The sequence below is a fragment of the Microtus pennsylvanicus genome, chromosome 1 (genome assembly GCF_037038515.1).
Source record: "Microtus pennsylvanicus isolate mMicPen1 chromosome 1, mMicPen1.hap1, whole genome shotgun sequence".
Lineage (NCBI taxonomy): Eukaryota > Metazoa > Chordata > Mammalia > Rodentia > Cricetidae > Microtus > Microtus pennsylvanicus.
The window spans coordinates 140,069,297-140,087,447 of NC_134579.1; the positions used below are offsets into that span (position 1 = coordinate 140,069,297).

Below are 18,151 nucleotides of genomic sequence, written 5' to 3' on the forward strand. Positions count from 1 at the left end.
ACACGCTCTGTTTCCCTTTTCGCTCAAAACACAGAAAGACAGACGGACGCGCGCGCACAAACATAGGCGAGCGCACCGAGACAGACAGACAGATGATAAGACGGAGATCTCAGACCTTTCTTAGCCCTTGGCCTGAGACCAAGAGAGAGGAAGAAAGATCTTAAAACACAAAACATGTTCCCAGCACACACGCGCGCGCGCACACACACACAGAGATAATAGGTTGCAGAGAGCTCTCAAACCTATGTTAGCTCTTGATCTTACACCAAAAGCGGGAGAACAATCTTAAATACAAATTATGCACCACCTACACGCGCTCGCGCGCACAGGCTAGCACGCTCGCACAAATGCCTCGCTTTCCCAATGCTCTGTGAGCATTGGTCTCCATCCTCGCCCATCTCTGGCCGCTGACAGGCTCTCTTCTGTTCGGTCCCCTCAAGACCCAGGGGCACATCCCTGGGAAGAGTTGGAGCTGGACACAGCTCTAATACAGAAGAGTGAGTGTGAGGGCAGGCTCACCAAAGGGAAAGGAAAAGTTGACAGGGCGTCCGGCCTCCGCAAGACGGGCCTAGACATGCTGGGCGCTCCTAGGTTAGGACCCAACCCACGCTGGGCGCCTCCTTGGGAAAAGAGAAGAGGGGTGCCAGTCTCCGAAGTTGCCCTGCACCCTCAGGGAATCAAGTGACCCAACTCCAACCTTAGGTTAAAAAAAAAAAAAGAGGGGGGGAGGGGAAAAACATGTAAGATGTAAGTGAGCTTCTGGGTCCAGGTGGAAGAAGGCACTGGCAATCTAAAGACCTTAGGTGCCCGTGCAGGAAGGGGTTGGGTCGAAGATGTTCAGTTTTCTTATGGGATGCTGGCTCCATGACTCCAACCTGGAGGCTGTGGAGGACTGCCATGGGTTCTGACCTCAGCTATTTCTCACCCCAGGGTGAAGGTGGGACCAGACCCGCCCTTGCCCGGCTTCCTATAAGGGCAGAGGACCTGGGACTGCAGGTTCACACACCATGAGGCTGTCCAGAAGACACAGGACCTTCCTGCTGGCTTTTGCACTGCTCTGCACCCTCTTGGGTCTCGGTAAGTGACAAAGGGACCTGGCCTCCTTCCTAGGGGTCTCAGGGGGCACTGGGCAAGGTTCTCAAGAGAGAGAGGCCCTGAAAAATCAGATTCATGAAGGATGGACAGGGAGTAAGGAGGAGAAAGCCTGGGTCTGAGAAGGCTTGATGGGTGTTAGGAAGAGACTCAAAACATTGCATCTGAATTCTGGGAAAATCAGATGAGAGCTGGTGATTAGAGAAAATCTTTAAAACGTAACTAATTAGTAAGGACAGACAGAAGTGTTCTTTCTGTCTGAACTTAGAAGAATTCAGGCCTTCAGCATTCCCAAGCCAGGTTCACTGTCCCTGGAACCCAGATGGCTGGGTTCCTCCTCTGTCAGGAGTGAAGTCTGGTCCTCAGTCTCCTGCTTTGACTTAGGACCCAGACCTCAGAGTCAGGTACCCCTGCCTGAGTTCCCAGACTTCTGTGTTACCTTCAGGGAAGTGAGTTCACACCCTGGGAACCAGCTGGACCTGAAATTTTACAAAAGTCCCATAGAAAACTCTGCCACGACCCCTCCCTGCCTCTGAGAGTGCTCAGAGGACCCTGGCGTCCCAAGTCCCCAAGCCCTGTAATTATTTAGTAAAACAGGCTCTGTGGTGGAGTCATTTCCCGCCCTGGAAGCCACTTCGCTGGCATGGTCACCGCTTCCTCGTCAGACTCCGGACAATTGCCTGTTCTCAGTGCCGCCCCACCCACAAAAAACCAGGAAGACCCTAGTCCCTCTTCCAAAGTCATCTCTCCTGTGAGCTCCAAAGCCCAAATCATGGTCTGAAGACCATCCCAGCCATGGCCACACACCCTGTTCTTTGCTCTCCTCGCTGCAGGGTGCCCGCTAAGCTGTGAAGTGTGTAAGGGCTCGGGACACACATGCAGCGGGAAAATGAAGACCTGTGATGCCGACAAAGACGCATGCGTGGTTCTCGTGGGCGAGTCCAGCAAAAGTAGGAGGGTGTGGCTTCGGCCAAAAGGGTCGGGAGGGATGGGTACCTTCATGGAAGAAGATACTACTCCGTCTATGGGGGATGGTTACAAGGAGTTGTGGGAAGAAAGAGGGAGAAATGTGATGTGTTAGAAAACGCTATGGACGGAGATTCTGAACTGAGCGTGTCCTGAACAAGGGAGGATGGAGAGATGAGGCAGCAGTCAAGAGCACTGGCTGTCCTTGCAGGGGACCTCTGTTCAATTCCCAGCATGGTGGCTCACAATGGTCTATTAACTAAAATTCTAGGGTTCAGACGCCCCCGTCTGGCCCCCACTGGCACTGCATACTTGTAGTGCACTTACATACAGGCAGGCTAAATACACATACACATAAAATAAAACGGGGGGGGGGGAGGGGAGCTGCTGGGGGGAAAATGAGGGGACACGGGAAACTAGCAGGAAGCCAAGAGTCTTTTTTTTCTTTTAATGTTTTTACTTGTAATTACGTGCATGGGGGAGGCATTATGCAAGTGGTAGCAGTGCTTGCGAGGTGGGAGGTGAAGGTCAGAGTCCTTGGAGCAAAAGTTCCAGGCAGACGTGAGATACCGGATGTGAGCTGAACTCCGCTGGAAGGGCAGTTGATACTCTTAACTGGAGGGTGGGACAGAAACCTGGAGAGCCAGGAAGGGAGACAGATGGTGTTAGGGTTAGGGGGAACAGAAAACTGACTGGAGGGGGACTGTAACCCTGAGGAATGGAGTCAATACAACTGGAGAAAGTAGAGATGTCGGGGAGGGATGGGGAGCGGGAGGGTATTTAGGAGTCCAAGACCAACCAGCTGGGCTATAGAACAAGATCCCGACTTTAAAACAAACAAAAACAAGGGGAAGAAGTAGGTGGAAGGGAGGGAGAGAGAGGAAGTAGAAGGAGGGGAGGAGGGGAGAAAGGGGAGAAAAGAAAGGGGGAGCAGAAAAGGCAAGGAAGAGGACTGGGGAGCGAGAGGAAGGAGTGGGGAGCCTCAGAAGTACAATGAGAGAGGGGACCTGGCCTCAATCAAAGAGAGCACCCCAGACCTCAGAAAGGAAGAAGAGATAGAGAACAGTGGGGTGTGTTCGTCCTTGGTGGAAAGAGAGCCTTAGTTCCAGGAACAAATGAGGGTCATGTCGTTGATCTCTTTTAACATTAAAAAGTGTGTTTGTGTGTGTATGTGCATGTGTGTGTATGTGTGTATGTGCATATGTGTGTATGTGTGTATGTGCATATGTGTGTGTATGTGTGTATGTGCATGTGTGTGTATGTGCATAGGTGTGTGTATGTGTGTATGTGCGTATGTGTGTGTATGTTTGTGTATAGGTCAGAGAATAGCTTGTGGAGGAATCAATTCCCTTTCTACCACGTCGATCTCAGAGATTGAACTCAGGACGTGAAACATAGTGGCAGGCACCTTTACCTATTGAGCCATCATCTGTGAGGGCAGGGAAATACCCCTGCAGCTGCAGTGAGAGAGGAAGGTGGGCTTGAAGGCCACATTCAGCCAGGATTAGGTGACGGTGGCCAGGGAAGAACGTGGGAGGACTGGAGGACTGTAAGCCAGAAGGGAGTGAGAGGAACCAAGTGCAACAGCCAGGAGACCAGGAAGGGGTAACCAAAATGTCTGAAGTAAATAGGGAAGAGCCTCTGGGCTGGAGAGTTCAGGATTGGGGCTATGTCAGCCATGCCCTGTAACAGGCAGGGACTGAGAGATGCTGGGAGAACCTGGCGGCCAGGTCCAGCTTTGCTATATTGAATAGGCCTTCAGCCATTTGTGGCAGGTTTGAAACTTCACAGAAGGTGGGGAAAGTCCACCTCACACAGGCACAGGGGTAGCCTCAGGCGGCTCAGGAAGGACTTGTATCCTCGGTGCCTGGGTGAAGGAACCCAGTCAGACAAGCAGGGGGGCTACCTACCAGCCTCTGACACCAGGCAGATTGAGAATGTGACCTTTCTGAGCTGCTATAGGGCCAGCGAGACCTCTCAGCAGGTAGAGGGTCTGGTGTGGAGCACTGAATTTGATGCCTCATCCTGCAAGATGGCGGAAAAGAACTGACCGCTGAGAACTCTTAGCACACTCACTGCGGGCACGTGTGCACATATCTATAGACAAAATTTAATGAAAATTGGTTAGTGTGTATGTATGATCCATGGTGCTAGTCCTAGGGTACAGTCACAGAAATGAAAACCAGCAGAGATGGTGAAGAGAACACTATAGATTGTCATCATCTGGCTTATCTTCTCCCTTCAAAGATTCCATGGCATAGTTCTGTTTCCTTACTTACATTTTTGTTTGTTAGTTAGTTTGTTTTTGTTTTTAAGACAGGGTTTCTCTATGTAACAGCCCTAGCTGTCCTAGAACTCACTCTACAGACCAGGCTGGCCTCGAACTCACAGAGATCCACCGCCTGTGCCTCCCAAGTGTTGGGATTAAAGGCATCTGCAGCCACCGCCTGCCCCCCCCCCTTACATCTTTTGGAACAATTTCATGTCTTCCTTTAGTTCATTCACCAACCCAGCTGAGCTCGAGTTCAAACGCTCTATCCCTAACTCCATCATGTACTATTTTATTTTTGCAACTTAACTACGTCACAGCAAATCATTTCTTTCCCTTGAAGATCTTCTATTTCTATCTCTGGGGCTTGCCTGGCATTGCCAATGACCGTGTAAAAGGCCTAATGGTTCAGTCACATAGAGCTGTGTGCTGTGGTGCAAACCGTAAGACCCTACCAAGAAGCTCCAGCCCAAAGGTCCAACAGCGCTGTAACGTGTGTTTGTGTGTGTGTGTGTGCACAGCCACTCTGCCGGCAAGATGTTTAAGAGGAGCGTTACAGCCGCGTTGGATATCAAGTCGGACACTTCTTCTCTTGCTATGTCTGCTGACGAGCAAGTGTCTGCCAGCAGACCTGCTGCCACCATTCCAACATGAAAACATGAAAGGGCATGCTTTGGGGCCTTCTCCACAGGTTTAGAGAACACTAGTTTTCCTACCCCAAAGACAACACTGTCTTATCTACTCCCTACTGTTCCCACAGCCTTTGGGGTGTTCTTAACTCAGAAAACTCCTCCACTGGGAGAGAATGGAGAGACTGGCAGGTCACCTGGTGCCAGTGGAGCGCATGGTGCTAACCAGGGGGCCGAGGAGCACTTCTAGGCCTGAAGTCATACACGCACCTTGTAAAAATATACTTATTTTAGATGGGTGTGGTGGTGTAGGCCTTTAATAGGACTCAGGAGACAGAAGCAGGTGGATCTCTGTAAGTTCTAGGCCATCCAGGTCTACAGAGCAAGTTCCAGGGAAGCCAGAGTACATAGTGAGACTCTGTCTCAAAAACATTATTTTATGTGTATGTGTACTTACATCTACCTGTTTGTATGTGCATGTAAGCGCAGATACCCAAGGAGGCCAGAAGAGGGCAACAGATCCCTGGAACTACAGTTGTAGACTCAGACAGAAGTGGGAACTGGGAACCAACCTTGGGTCCTCTAGAACAGTGCAAGTGCTCCTGACTCAGGAGCCATCTCTCCAGCCCTAGTTTGTGTGTATGTGTGTGTGGGGGGGAAGGAGAGAGAGAGGGAGAGAGAGAGAGACAGAGACAGAGAGAGACAGAGACAGAGAGAGAGACAGAGGGAGAGGGAGAGAGACAGAGGGAGAGAGACAGAGGGAGAGAGACAGAGAGAGAGACAGAGGGAGAGGAAGAGGGGGAGGGGGAGGGGGAGGGAGAGAGAGAGACAGAGACAGAGAGAGAGAGACAGAGGGAGAGGGGGAGGGAGAGAGAGAGAGAGAGAAGTCCCTGTTAGGGGGATAGGGAATGGTGAGATGAGGAGGGAAGGGGAGGAAGTGGTTGATTCCTGTTCCTACTCTGCAGAGGGCCGAAAGTCAGTGAGCACCTTCAAGGCCTGCACGAAGTTTAAAGACTGCTACTCCGGCTTCGTATCTACCACCATGAGTCCCAATGACTACATGGTGTCCAACGCCCACTGCTGCCAGAGCGACGGTTGCAACAGTGTCTCGGTGCCCCGTAAGTGCCACCCCAACAACAGGATGCCTGCCCTGTGACATCTGGCAAGCCCTTGCTGCTTCAGGTGGTCCATTTCCTGACCTGCAAACTCCACCAACCCAACCCGGTGATCCCCAGGTTCCAAGGATGTTGGGGGTAACAATTCTTCCAATCTGCTTTATATTCCGCCATCATTCACAGTTCCCCATAACAATCGAACGGAGAACGGCCTGATGTGTCCCTCCTGCATTGTGCCCTTCCAAGAGACGTGTCCAGGAACCCAGACAGCCCGTTGCGTGGGCCCAGAAACACACTGCATCTATTTTGCTGGCAATGTGCAGGCTGGTGAGCTGGTGGATAGACTTTGATGGGGGGAAGGGCGTGTGTCAGAAACAGAGGTCCACACTTCCCCCATTACAGGTGATGGGAGGGGGGAGTTCCGGAGAACTGGACAAAGAAATAATGGCGCAGGGCGGGGATGTGTGTGTTAGACTCCCGGGTCATGAAGAAGCTGACTCTGTCCTGAAATGTCGTCACAGGTATTATCAACACGAAATTTGCCACGAGAGGCTGTGCCACAGAGAGCGCCTGCCACACCAAGGCTGGAGCCGAGGTGCCTTCAGCCTCCTACCTCTACTTCCTGCGCCGGGCAGACTGCCTCCCCGCGCCCTACCCGCCTGGCAGGGGTGAGTGAAGGCTAAGGAGTATGTGTCTCGAGGTCCCCATTTGTCCTCGGCCTGCAGCTCTTCAGGCACCCGTAAATTAAAACTGATGAACAGAGTAAACCTCAGGTCTTGTGACCGGATGCATCTTGGGAGGGTGGGCGTAAACAGTATGGGTCTCAGCGTTCTTTTCTGACTTTTGCCCCTCCTCCCGCTCCAGTTCAAAGAAGGGAGGGTTTCTATGTGGTAACACAGGCTGAGGTAGTAAGATCGTGAGTTCAGGATGAACTCGGGCTGCATAGCCAGACCCTGTCTCAAAAACAAACAGAAAAAGATCCAGGTGGTGCTGGCTGCACACCTTTAATCCCAGCACTGGGGAGGCAGAGGCAGGTGGATCTCTCTGAGTTCGAGGCCAGCCTGTCTACATAATAAGTTTCAGGACAGCCAGAGAGCCACACAGTAAGACTTGGGGTAGGAGTGGGGGGGGGGGCAGGCCAGCCTGGGCTACAGGAGAACCTGATCTTTTAAAAAGAAAAAGGGTGAAAAATATGTGGTCCTTGCTTTTGAAGGGCAATATGCCAATCTCCTAAGTATGTTATCTTTTATAATCATGTTACGCTCAGAGCTCCATGAACTTGATTTGTTATTTACTGCTATTATTTGAGACTCTTATTATATAGTGCAGTCCAGCCTCAAACTCAAGGCAAAACTCTGCCTCACCCTCTAGAGTGCTGGGATCATAGCTGCGAACCCCACCCAGTTGGGATTGATATTGCTCCACTTCACAGGTGGAAACACTGAGGCGGATGGTGGCTGGCACTTGCCTTGAGTCAAACAGCTAGGATGGGCGAGAATCCTGATTTGAACCCTGGCCTGTCACACACGCCAAAGGCCGTGGCCACCTCTCCTGACTTGACTCTCCCTCTCTCACCTGCTTTTACGTCTGCAGCGGGTGGCTATTAATAGTGAGAACCCCAGGGTTGTTTTATGACGAAGACGGCTACTTTAAAAGCACTTCCAGCAGTCGGTGGCACCTTTAAGGGAATGATGGCTCTTCAGACACTATGTCTCAGTAAACACTAATCACTGTGATAGCTGCCACTTAGCGTGGCCATTAGTTGGCAGGTGCCACTGCACCAACTGGAGCAGGCTACATTATGCTACAGTAACAACTTCCTAATCTCAGCTGCCGAAAACAACAAAGGTGTATGAGTCAGCTGTGCTGCAATAACGCCATGTAACAAACCAGCCCCAAACTAAGACTTTAAGACAACACACCTTCTAAGGTTGTGTAGGTTGGGCTGGGCTGGCTCTCCTAGCTGGTTTGATCTAGAACCGGCTCTTCCGTGGACTTGTGCGAATCCTCTTCTTCAGTGGCTCTCTGGCAGATGTCCTCACGGCATGAGAGTCAAGTGCATATAAGGTGTTTGTTGTTGTTGTTGAGGTTAGCTCTGACTAAGGTGAGTCACAAGGCCAAAGCCAAACACAAGAGTTTCACTGCGAGGGAGGGGTGTATATCTGCTGAATGAGCACCCATTCACAAAAGGCTGGTGCTTCCCTTCGCTCTACAAGTTTAGCATAATCCAAAGCGGGTTTCTGCTCGTTCCAGGCATGGATCAGCCAATTTCTGTGCCAAAAGGAAGTACCTAGAAATGCCTCACCTATGTGATTAAACACTGTGTGACCCAGGAGTGGCTCAACACTCTCAGCTCCATGGAGGGAGCTGGTCACATGGCCACACCTCACCGGAACTAACTCCTTCCCCAGTCAGAAGGCTGAGAGCTGGGTAGTTTCAGAAACAGCGGGTGTGCTGGCCTTTGAGAGGTGGCTTCTCATCTTTCCTGCTTCAGTCTGCACAGTGGTACTACCATTCTCATCCCTGTTTTCAAGAGATGAGTCTTGAGACTCAGAAGGCGATGTCAATCAGTTTGAAGATCACAGAGCTCAAATGTAACAGAGCTTAGGGCTTTAGCAGGGCTTGGTAGAGTATACCTTTAAACCCAATGCCTGGGAGACTGAGACAGGATAATGAACTGAAACATAGCCTAGGTTACATACCAAAAGCCTTGTGAATTTTGTGTCAGTAGTAAGGATAGACCTATGGCCTAGACTATGTTAGGAAGGTGCTCTTACCACCGAGCCACGCCCTCAGCCCCTCACTGGGGATTCTAGACAGGGGCTCTACCCCTGAGCCACACCCCAGCCCCTCTCTGGGGGATTCTAGGCGGGGCTCTACCCCTGAGCCACACTCCAGCCCCTCTCTGGGGGACTCTAGGCAGGGGCTCTACCCCTGAGCCACACTCCAGCCCCTCTCTGGGGGACTCTAGGCAAGGGCTCTACCCCTGAGCCACACTCCAGCCCCTCTCTGGGGGACTCTAGGCAGGGGCTCTACCCCTGAGCCACACTCCAGCCCCTCTCTGGGGGACTCTAGGCAGGGGCTCTACCCCTGAGCCACACTCCAGCCCCTCTCTGGGGGATTCTAGGCAGGGGCTCTACCCCTGAGCCACACCCCAACCCCTCACTGGGGATTCTAGGCAGGGGCTCTACCCCTGAGCCACACCCCAACCCCTCACTGGGGATTCTAGGCAGGGGCTCTACCACTGAGCCACGCCCCAGCCCCTCACTGGGGATTCTAGGCAGGGGCTCTACCACTGAGCCACACCCCAGCCCCTCACTGGGGATCCTAGGCAGGGGCTCTACCACTGAACCACACTTGAGCCCTCACTGGGGGATTGTTAGAAAACGCATTGAGCTTTATCCCCAGCCCCGGCTTCACAACCTGACAGTGATGGCAGGGAGCCCAAGGACAGCCAGGGAGGAAACCCAGTTCATAAGCACTTTTCAAGCTTCTGATTGCATCATGTTTGCTGTTGTCCCAGTGGCTAGAATCCAGAGTCAGGCTGAGAGCACATCCAAGTGCTTGTCCTCAGAGAGGCTGAACTTGGGAACAGTGGGTTAGGCTGGCTCCAGAGGTCAGTTGCTTGGCCATCACAAATTTGGAAGCTCTTAAAAGTCACCAATTCACCAGGCAGTGGTTGCGCACGCCTTTTAATTCCAACACTGGGAAGGCAGAGGCAGGTGGATCTCTGTGAATTCAAGGCCAGCTTGGTCTACAGAGTGAGTTCTAGGACAGTCAGGGCTGCACAGAGAAACCCTGTCTCAAAAAAAACCAAAAGAATTTTTAAAAACTCATCAAGTTCAAGGCTGGGGGAGATGACTCAGAGATGAAAGCGCCTTTCCCACCACACGCATATACACATACACACATGCGCGCACACACATACTTAAAATTAATAAATCAAACCTTTTACAAAAACACACACACAACAGGACTTCTACTCTTTTATTTGTTTTTCCAAAACAATAAACACAGGTTGACCAGACTGTTGGATTGTCCCCCATTCCAATAGACAGTTCCTTCATGAGCCAGAAGTGTAGGACTCACTCTCCCCTACACTGAGGAGGGCTTCTCATCTGCTCACCTATTTTGGGAACCTGCTCTTCTGACAGGGCCAAAGCCAAGGTTCACTGTACCGTTGCAATTCCAGCCTGGAGGGCTGACATTTCCCAGAATCCCTGCGTTCAGGCTCTTCCAGACCCCAGGAGCCTCATGGGATCACCCTGCTGGCAACCAGCGGTTTGTCCACAAGGAAGAAGAGTCTTTTCTATTGAGACAGGCAGCTCACTCTCAGCTTTACTTACACCCCGAAAAAGCCTAAAATCCTAACCAAAGAGTTAGGCACCATATGTAGTCGCTTACCCCTGTAACCCCAGAATTTCAGAGGCTGCTGCACACGTTTGAAGCCAGTCAGCTATAGAGTAAGACATCATCCTACCTCGGAGGGGGAAGACCTAGTTTAGAAGGCAACCATTCCTGCCTGCAACCCAGGATGGGAGAGGGACAGGATGATCCCTGGGCTCAAGCGTCTGAGACAGCCTGGACCCTCAAGTTACAAAAACAACAAATGACAAACCACCCACAGGCCACAACACAACAGCGCTGACCAGCACACGCAAGGGCTACAAATGCTGCTTTCTTCTGATGTGTCCAGCATGCACCTGCTGCCTGGAGGAGAGAAGGAGCAGCAGCAAAGCCCAGAGCAGGGATGCCAGGAGGCACCTAGGTGAGGCATGGTCAGAGCTGGAGGACCAGGATTCCAAGGCCATTGCCAGCCACGTGCCGAGTTCAAGGCAAGCCTACACCATGTCAAAATACCAAAAAATAAATAAAACAAAGGAGCAGAGTGTTGGCGAGAGCGGGGCACTTCATCGGAATCATAGAAGGCGCCAGGTTCTCAGGGAGGTAGGGCCCAGGCTATAGAGACTAACAACTGTGTTCAAGGTCTTTCAGGAGCAGCAGCAGTACACGGGAGCTGGGTATGTGTTCGAGTGCGCTCACATGCCAGCGGGCATGCTTGGACACATGCACGCGTATACACAGCAAATTCTCAGTACCTGCAGTGGTAGCTAACACTGTTGACTTACAACCTACAGTCACTGTCCGGATGTGGCTATGGAGGAGTGTCTAGGCTAACTGTGAGATCACATACTGTTTGAGGAAGCATTCGATACACCGTGGTCCTGGGGTGAAGTAAAAAGAGAAATCGAACTGAATACCAGAATTTCTCTCTCTGCTTCCCAAATGGGGTTGCAATGTGACTACCTGCTCCGCCCTCCTGCTGACATGAACCTGTCACAGTGGCCTGTATCCATAGACTCTGAGCTAAATACAGTGTAATTTTTCTCATAAGTTGTTTTCCTTGGGTATGTTGTCACACAACAAGAAAGCAACCAATACAGCTTGCTAGATGCCATTTGCTGGTGACTTGCCCGATATCCTCTTACCCCAACTAGGTAGGACCCTGTGCCCCTGGATTTGCGCATAGACCTCCTGCAATCCTACAGCCACTTCATATCTGTATTGTCACACACTGTGGCCACTAATCACATGTGATTAATGCCACTGAGAAAAGGCAATCTCAAATTTTATTTGTATTTGATTCATCGACACATCACAGGTTTGGAAAAACTATAAAGCCAGGAGGTGGTGCAGGCCTGCGATTTCAGTTACTCAGGAGGCTGAGAGAGGAAATTCCCAAATTCAAGGTCAGTCCAGGAAACTGAGACCTCGTCTCAAAATCAAAAGAGGATGTAGCTCAGTGGTAGAGCCCCGCCTAGAGTCCGTAATGAGGAGCTGGGGGCGTGGCAGTGTTAGAGCCCCTGTCCAGAGCCCCCACCCCCCATGAAGGGCTAGGGACAGAGTTCCAGAATAAAGTGTTTGCCTTGAATATGAGAGGCACTGGATTCAAACCCCAGCTTCGGGGGAACCTATGAAACCTAACTGAGGCAACGTGGGTATGTGAATTGGGTTCTCCACCTATGAATTCAAGTATTTCCAATCAGGTGTGTGAGCTGAGGTGTGCTCAGGTGTGAGGGACGCATAGGCTCTCAGTGAGAAGAATGCCAGGTCTCTCAATAAGAGCTTTAAAATGGAGCCAGGTGCTAGGGCTCAGGGCTGTGCCAGGGCCAAACCACACGGAGTTTGAGGTCAGTCTAGACTAAATAGTGAGATGGGACTGGTAGCTCAGATGGGCCTGCGGCTCTCCACTGTCGCTGAAGATGGCATTAAACCTCTAGTTCTCCTATCTCCACCAAGTGCTGGGGTTGCATGCATGTGCCTCCATATCAGGTGCCCCCTCGACTTGTGTGGGGGCAAATTGTGTCAGCGGTGAGAGTTCAAGGTTAGATGGGGGTGGTACCCGACTATGCAGCCCTCAGAAGCTCTCATGGTTCTAATGCTTTCATTTGGCAGATATACGACACTCATTCAAGTGATGACAATGACCAAGCTGTGCCTCTCCCTGTTTACTCTCCCACTAGGTGCTTGCTTCTCCTTAGCTTGTCCCTTTTTGTAACAAGATATTGACCACCTGAATTCCAGGCCACATGCCAATGATCAATAAACTAAAATACTAAACACTAGGCACCTACCGTGTGTCAGGCACTGCTCTGGGTGCTAGGGTACACCCAAGAAAAGGACAGGCACGGGGCAAGAGCCAACAACCAGGTGAATGAAAGAACGAACAAATAAATAAAGCCATTATCGATACAGGAATGATCACATGGCCAGGGTCAGTGTAAGCTACTTGGGATGATCAGAAAGCTTCTAAAGGAGCCATTTCAGGGAGATCTGATGGATAAGGACCCAATCTCAAAAAGATGGGGAAGCAGAGCATTCCACAGAAAAACAGAAAATCACAAGTCCTGAGGTGGGACCCAAGCATCAGAAAGACAAACCAGGCTTGCTGGAGATGGACAGGGAATGAGAAGAGGCAGGGGCCAGGTCACACAGTACCTTGCTGTGTCGATGAGTCTCTGGCCTACATCTCTGAGCCTGGCGGTCCCATCTACCCAGTCCTCCCTTTCTGTTTTGACACTGAAGAACAATACGGTGGCACGTCCCACCTACACAAAGCTGGCAGCACTGCGGTTTCTGCCTCACTCCTGGTACCTTCCCAGAGAAGTCTAGACTGCTGCAGCAGGACATCCCCTCCTCGCCTTTCCAAAACAGCAAGAGTGAAGCACTCCTTATGACAGAGGAAACCAGTGATAGAGTAAAGCGTAACAGGAACACACATGCCAGAGACCCTGGATCACCCAGCACCTCTAAAGTGGGGGTAGTCACACGGTCTCTACTCTTCCATAACGAAAAGACCCCATTCCCAGAATCTGGCCATCAGGAGACCACCATGCCTAGACCTCTGGTTCCTTCCCTTCAATTTTGTGGGACTATGTTCTCTACACCAAAGCCTCCGAGATCAAATGGTGGACAAACCTCCATTCTCCATGAGACCAGGGCGTCTCTACAGGGTTTCCTACCACACAGGAATTGACAACCAAGTCCCACGTCTTAAGCACCAGCATTTAACACTCTCATGGCTCCTGAAATGAAGGTCCCAAAAACCTGTTCTTTCCGAGGCAACTTACACATCTTGTTTCCCATTGGGACCCAGCCCTTCAAGGGTTCTAACTCCCTATAGTACCAGGCCCACAGCCATAGGTCCACTCACAGGCAGTAATCTAGGCTTAAACATCTAGGACCAGGTGCCAGCTGGAGGCCAAGAGGCTCCCATTCCTAGGAGCCCAGGCCCCCAACTCCCTTCACTGCATTAGCGTCTGAAAGGCAAACTAATGGCGCTCAGACCCTACTCCCATTCATAACCCAGGAAATCAGGTGACTGTATGTTGCAGATTTCAATGAGAAGTCAGTCTCCTTCAAGTCCCCGGGTCTGAGTACCACCCCTCAATCTCAGAGGCTGTTGGGCCAGAAATCAAGTCACCAGACACCCCAGCCCCTACCACACTCCTCACTGGTTGGGCTCTGGGGGTCCCAGCACCGCCTCAGCATCAGCCAGCATCTCATCCAGGGCCTGCAGCAGTACACCGTGAGCAGCACGGTAACCCAGCCCACCTGTCGCTGCTGCGCCACCTGCGGGCCATAGGAAGGAGAGTGCGCCCAGCGCAGCGCCTCCCGCTGTGCCCTCGCCGGCCCAGGACCCCAGTCTGGCCTCCACCTCAGCGCGTGTCACTGGGCCCGGGAAGCGCGTGCGCGCGGCCAGCACTCCAGGAGCCAAGCCCAGGGCGCGCTCACGGCGTGCCACTGCCGTTGGTTCGAGGCCCAGCGAGCGCCGCCACTCAGCCAGTTGTCCCCGGAGAAGCGCCACGTCGCAAGCCCAGCCCAATCCTGGTACTGGAGCGGCCGCCGCCGCCAGGCTGGCCAGCAAGGCTGGCCTCCACGCTCCTGCCCGCAGCGCTGCCGCCTTCCTCCGCGCCGCCTGGGGACTTGAGGGTGGCAGCGCCAGCAGAAGCGCCCCGGACTGAGCCGCAGGCAGTGCACGCTGCAGCCAGGTTCCCAGCCCCGGGAGACCACCTAGGCGCAGAGGGAACACTGGTGGAGGCACTTCCTCCAGCACCTCCCACGGCTCATCTTCCGGGCTCCGAGCAGCCGTGGGCCCTGAGTCCCCGGAACCAGGGTTTTCTTTTCCTTCGCTGCGTGCATTCCCTGACTTCCCGCCGCTTGCATTCTCGAGCTTCTCAGGTTTTTCTTCTTCCAGAGCCTCGGGTGGATCCTCGCCCTGGCCATCCGTGCGCACACCGACGAGTGGAGCATCTGGGGACACCAATGAGCGGACCTGGGCCCAGTTCTCTTCGGTGGGAGCCCCAGGGGTGACGAGGATCAGGGCATCATAGTGGGTCGGATGAGGGGTGGCAGGAGGGGATGTGGCCGTGGGGCCCAAGGGAACTGTCCAGAGCACCACGTTGGGGCGCTCTGGAGCAGGATAAGGGGTGGGTCCAGTGGGCTCCGAGGCAGGCGCAGCACCTGGGTCGCCAGGATCCAGGCCCAGTAGCATGTCCAGCACAAGTCCTACATTGGCAGCGCCGGCCACCGCCAGGTCCAGTCGCGCGCTGCCCAGGCGCTCAAGGCCAGCGCGCACCCACGACAGTGCCGCCTCTAGGCCACCGGTCTCGAAGGCCTCGCGCACAGCTTCCAGCTCTGCTGCGCCCAGCACCTCGAAGCCATCCTGAGCAGGTGGCAGAAGCCTGCGGGGGTGGGGGAGGGAGATAAAAGGTCAAAGGCAGAAGAGCTTTAAAAGCGGGAAAAGCTGGGCGAGCAAGAACCTGGCCACGGTTATATTTAAAAAAATCTTTCTGAATCCCAGGAACTAAAACAAAATAAGAAATCAGGTGGGGCGGGACCATAAAGTTAAGGGAGGGTCTTAAGGGCTGCCCAGAGGTCTGGATACCACAGGTAAACTTAAAGTCAGGTTTTCAACAGAACGGAAAACGAGGACTCGGTATCTTCCCTGATACAACCCTCAGGACTAGGGAAGGCTTCTAGGAGGTGGGGCTTAGAGGAAGGCAAGAACGTAAAGGCGAAAGCGCCTTGGCTTAAGATGTCCCCAAAGGCTTTTTCCCTAAGGGTGGATGTTAGGAAGGGCGTGTGAAGGGAGAATTCACCTAGGACTGGCAGGGCAGGTGAGGCTAGTAAAAAAGAAGTGCTCTCGGGCAGAGGCAGCCCCTTCCTGATTCATAAACTGAGGGAGCTGGGATGGGGTGGATTTAGGAGAGAGTCAGTAGGCTGTGTGCATCTGAGAGGGAATTGGGGAATGGAGGAGTCGGTCGACCAATCAGAAACAGAGCTCCTTCCTAAAGTGTTTGGCGCTAGGGAAAAGGGGGGGAGGGAGGGACGGGGGTCACTTGAGAACCAAGCTGATGAGTAGGAGGGTGCTGGAGAGTCTTCGGATAAAAATCTTCGAGGGACCACAAAGTCCAGCATTTTGTCTGTAGACAGTATTTGCACATGTCTGGGCCTCTCTCAATTCTAACAAGAGAGAGGGGGTCTGTGATGCCAGAGAGCTTACACGAGCTAAGATCTTTGTGGCAGGCCCTCCAGTTGACCCTTGATGGGTGCATGTTTTAAATAACAAAAAAGGTAAAAACAACAAAACAAACAACAACAAAAAACCGAGCCCTCAGCACTCATTTATGATGAAACGTCCCTGATCTCAAAATCTGCGCTCATGGGTGGTTGGGGGAGTCTAGGCAAAATAAGCAGGGTATGAAAAAATAGACAGCCAATAAAGTCTTGCCTCTAACTCTCTAGGAACAGGGCTCGAGAACATTAAAGACCACGGTAGCAGAGCTGGGTCTAGGCTAAAGACATCAGGCCACCCTACCCAGCCCGAACCGTTCCCTCACCTCTGCAGCGCCTCCGCCTGGGTCCGCAGCACCACCTGCAGGCGCTCCAGCTCTTCGCAGCGGTCACTGCTGCTGCAATCGGCCGGTAGCACAAAGAGAGGAGCAGCTCCTAATCCAGCACTGTTCAGCATGGCCGCAGTTTGATCCCGGGCCTGAGCTTCATTCTGGGAATCTCCAGGACGGAGATTCCGTACAGCCAGCAGCGGGGTCCCTCGGGCCAGGGCGGCCCGAGCTGCCTCTCCCAGAGCTGGGGTCAAGGGCTCCTCAGTCCCCTCAGATCCTGGTAGAACCAATACCAGCAAGTTGGCCTCCGCCGCCCAGGGTCCTGGAGCTGCGGGTGGGCAGCTCAGCTCGCCTAGGAAGAGGCCTGGGGCCGCAGCTCTCAGAACGGGGACTCCAGAATCCGGTCGTCCTTCAGGAATCTCTACCGTTTCCACATTCTTGCCACATAACGCGGAGATCAGCGCGGACTTTCCCGAGCCCGGAGGCCCCAGGAATAAGGCAGTCACGTCACCCTGCGGCAGAGGCATTGCTGGAAAGCAAGAGGTGGGGAAACACAGGGGTCAGGAACACGGGAGACCTTCTGTTTTGTTTTCGTTTGCTTTTTTTTTTTTTAAAGACAGTCTCACTGTGTAATCCTGGCTGGCCAGGACTCAGAGATCCTCTTGCCTCTGCCTCCCAGAATGCTGAGATTAAAGGCGTGCACCACCACGCCCGGCAACACCCTTTCCTAGCTGCCCCACGGTAGATCCAGACTTCACTCCTCCAGTCTGTCCTCTATTTTCATTCTCCAGTGTGACTGTAGGACCTAGAAACCCAACGCCAAGGGCCTATTCCCTGGAGAGCTAGGTGTCTGTCCATTCTCCACACGAACCCTTTCTATTTCAAAAGCTCAGAAATCTGGCTGCAGTCACTCGGGGATCCGAGGATGGCCCTCCCTCTCCCCGTTCCAAATCACCAACCGAGCAAAGTGTAGACACGCCGGGAGAACAGGGGGAGCCCCGCCCCTTAAGACGAGCTGCTGGAGGCTGAAGGGGTCGGAGCGTCAGGATTCAGAGACATTCGGACGCCTTCGGGTGGCTCTATCTTGACGTCATTCCTTCCAAGACCGGGTGTGTCTTGGAACGCCGCCGCGGAGAGACAAGTTCTTGGCAGCACTCAGCACTCGAGACGCTCTCTCTTCCTAGCTAAGGCTGTTTGGGCACTGGAACAATGTAGTTCGAGCGCGTGCGCAGAGAGCTTAGTGGGTGGTGCCCCACCACGACCAGCAACCAAAACGCCTGCGCAGTGAGTATAGGCTTGTACGGCAAAGAGAACAGTCCGAGCAGTAAGCTTCGAGTTGTACGGAACACTCTACGAACGTCATCATCACGCTCCAAGTACAGAGAAGGACCTCTCCACCTGCTAGTCCCAGGATCTGGCTGACTGGCTGTGCTAATGCCGAAATACAACCTTGAACCTGGCTGGGAGACACGGGTCGGGGCAACAGACCCGGAGTTCACTAGAGTCTGTAGACTGGAAGGAGTCTACCCCGCTCTCCTCCGGTAGCCGCGCTGTGGCGATCGACTATCAGGCGCAGTTAAGGGACAGTCCTCGTGCTACGAGGAGGAAAGCTAGAGGGCGCAGCGAGCTTGGGGCAGAAGGCTGTGCGTGGGAGCAGCCTGGTCCAAAAATGAG

At 53.0% G+C, this 18,151-nt stretch overlaps 2 protein-coding genes and 1 pseudogene across 2 annotated transcripts; 1 reads left to right on the forward strand and 2 right to left on the reverse strand.

The window, feature by feature from the left end:
- Positions 1 to 1,007: 1,007 nt before the first annotated feature.
- On the forward strand, positions 1,008 to 6,823 carry Pinlyp (phospholipase A2 inhibitor and LY6/PLAUR domain containing). The gene is made up of 5 exons (XM_075958534.1): positions 1,008 to 1,077; positions 1,926 to 2,042; positions 5,922 to 6,074; positions 6,255 to 6,398; positions 6,593 to 6,823. The coding sequence occupies exons 1-5, from the start codon at positions 1,008 to 1,010 to the stop codon at positions 6,745 to 6,747; spliced, it is 639 nt and encodes a 212-aa protein (XP_075814649.1). The 3' UTR covers positions 6,748 to 6,823.
- LOC142837242 (proteasome subunit alpha type-3 pseudogene) lies at positions 3,869 to 5,173 on the reverse strand (annotated as a pseudogene).
- Positions 6,824 to 10,044: 3,221 nt separating the features above from the next.
- Irgq (immunity related GTPase Q) lies at positions 10,045 to 17,673 on the reverse strand. The gene is made up of 3 exons (XM_075989185.1): positions 17,437 to 17,673; positions 16,475 to 17,006; positions 10,045 to 15,316 (listed from the first exon to the last, which is right to left on the reverse strand). Exons 2-3 carry the CDS (start codon positions 17,002 to 17,004, stop codon positions 14,083 to 14,085), a joined length of 1,764 nt encoding a protein of 587 aa, XP_075845300.1. The 5' UTR covers positions 17,005 to 17,006; positions 17,437 to 17,673; the 3' UTR covers positions 10,045 to 14,082.
- Positions 17,674 to 18,151: the final 478 nt, after the last annotated feature.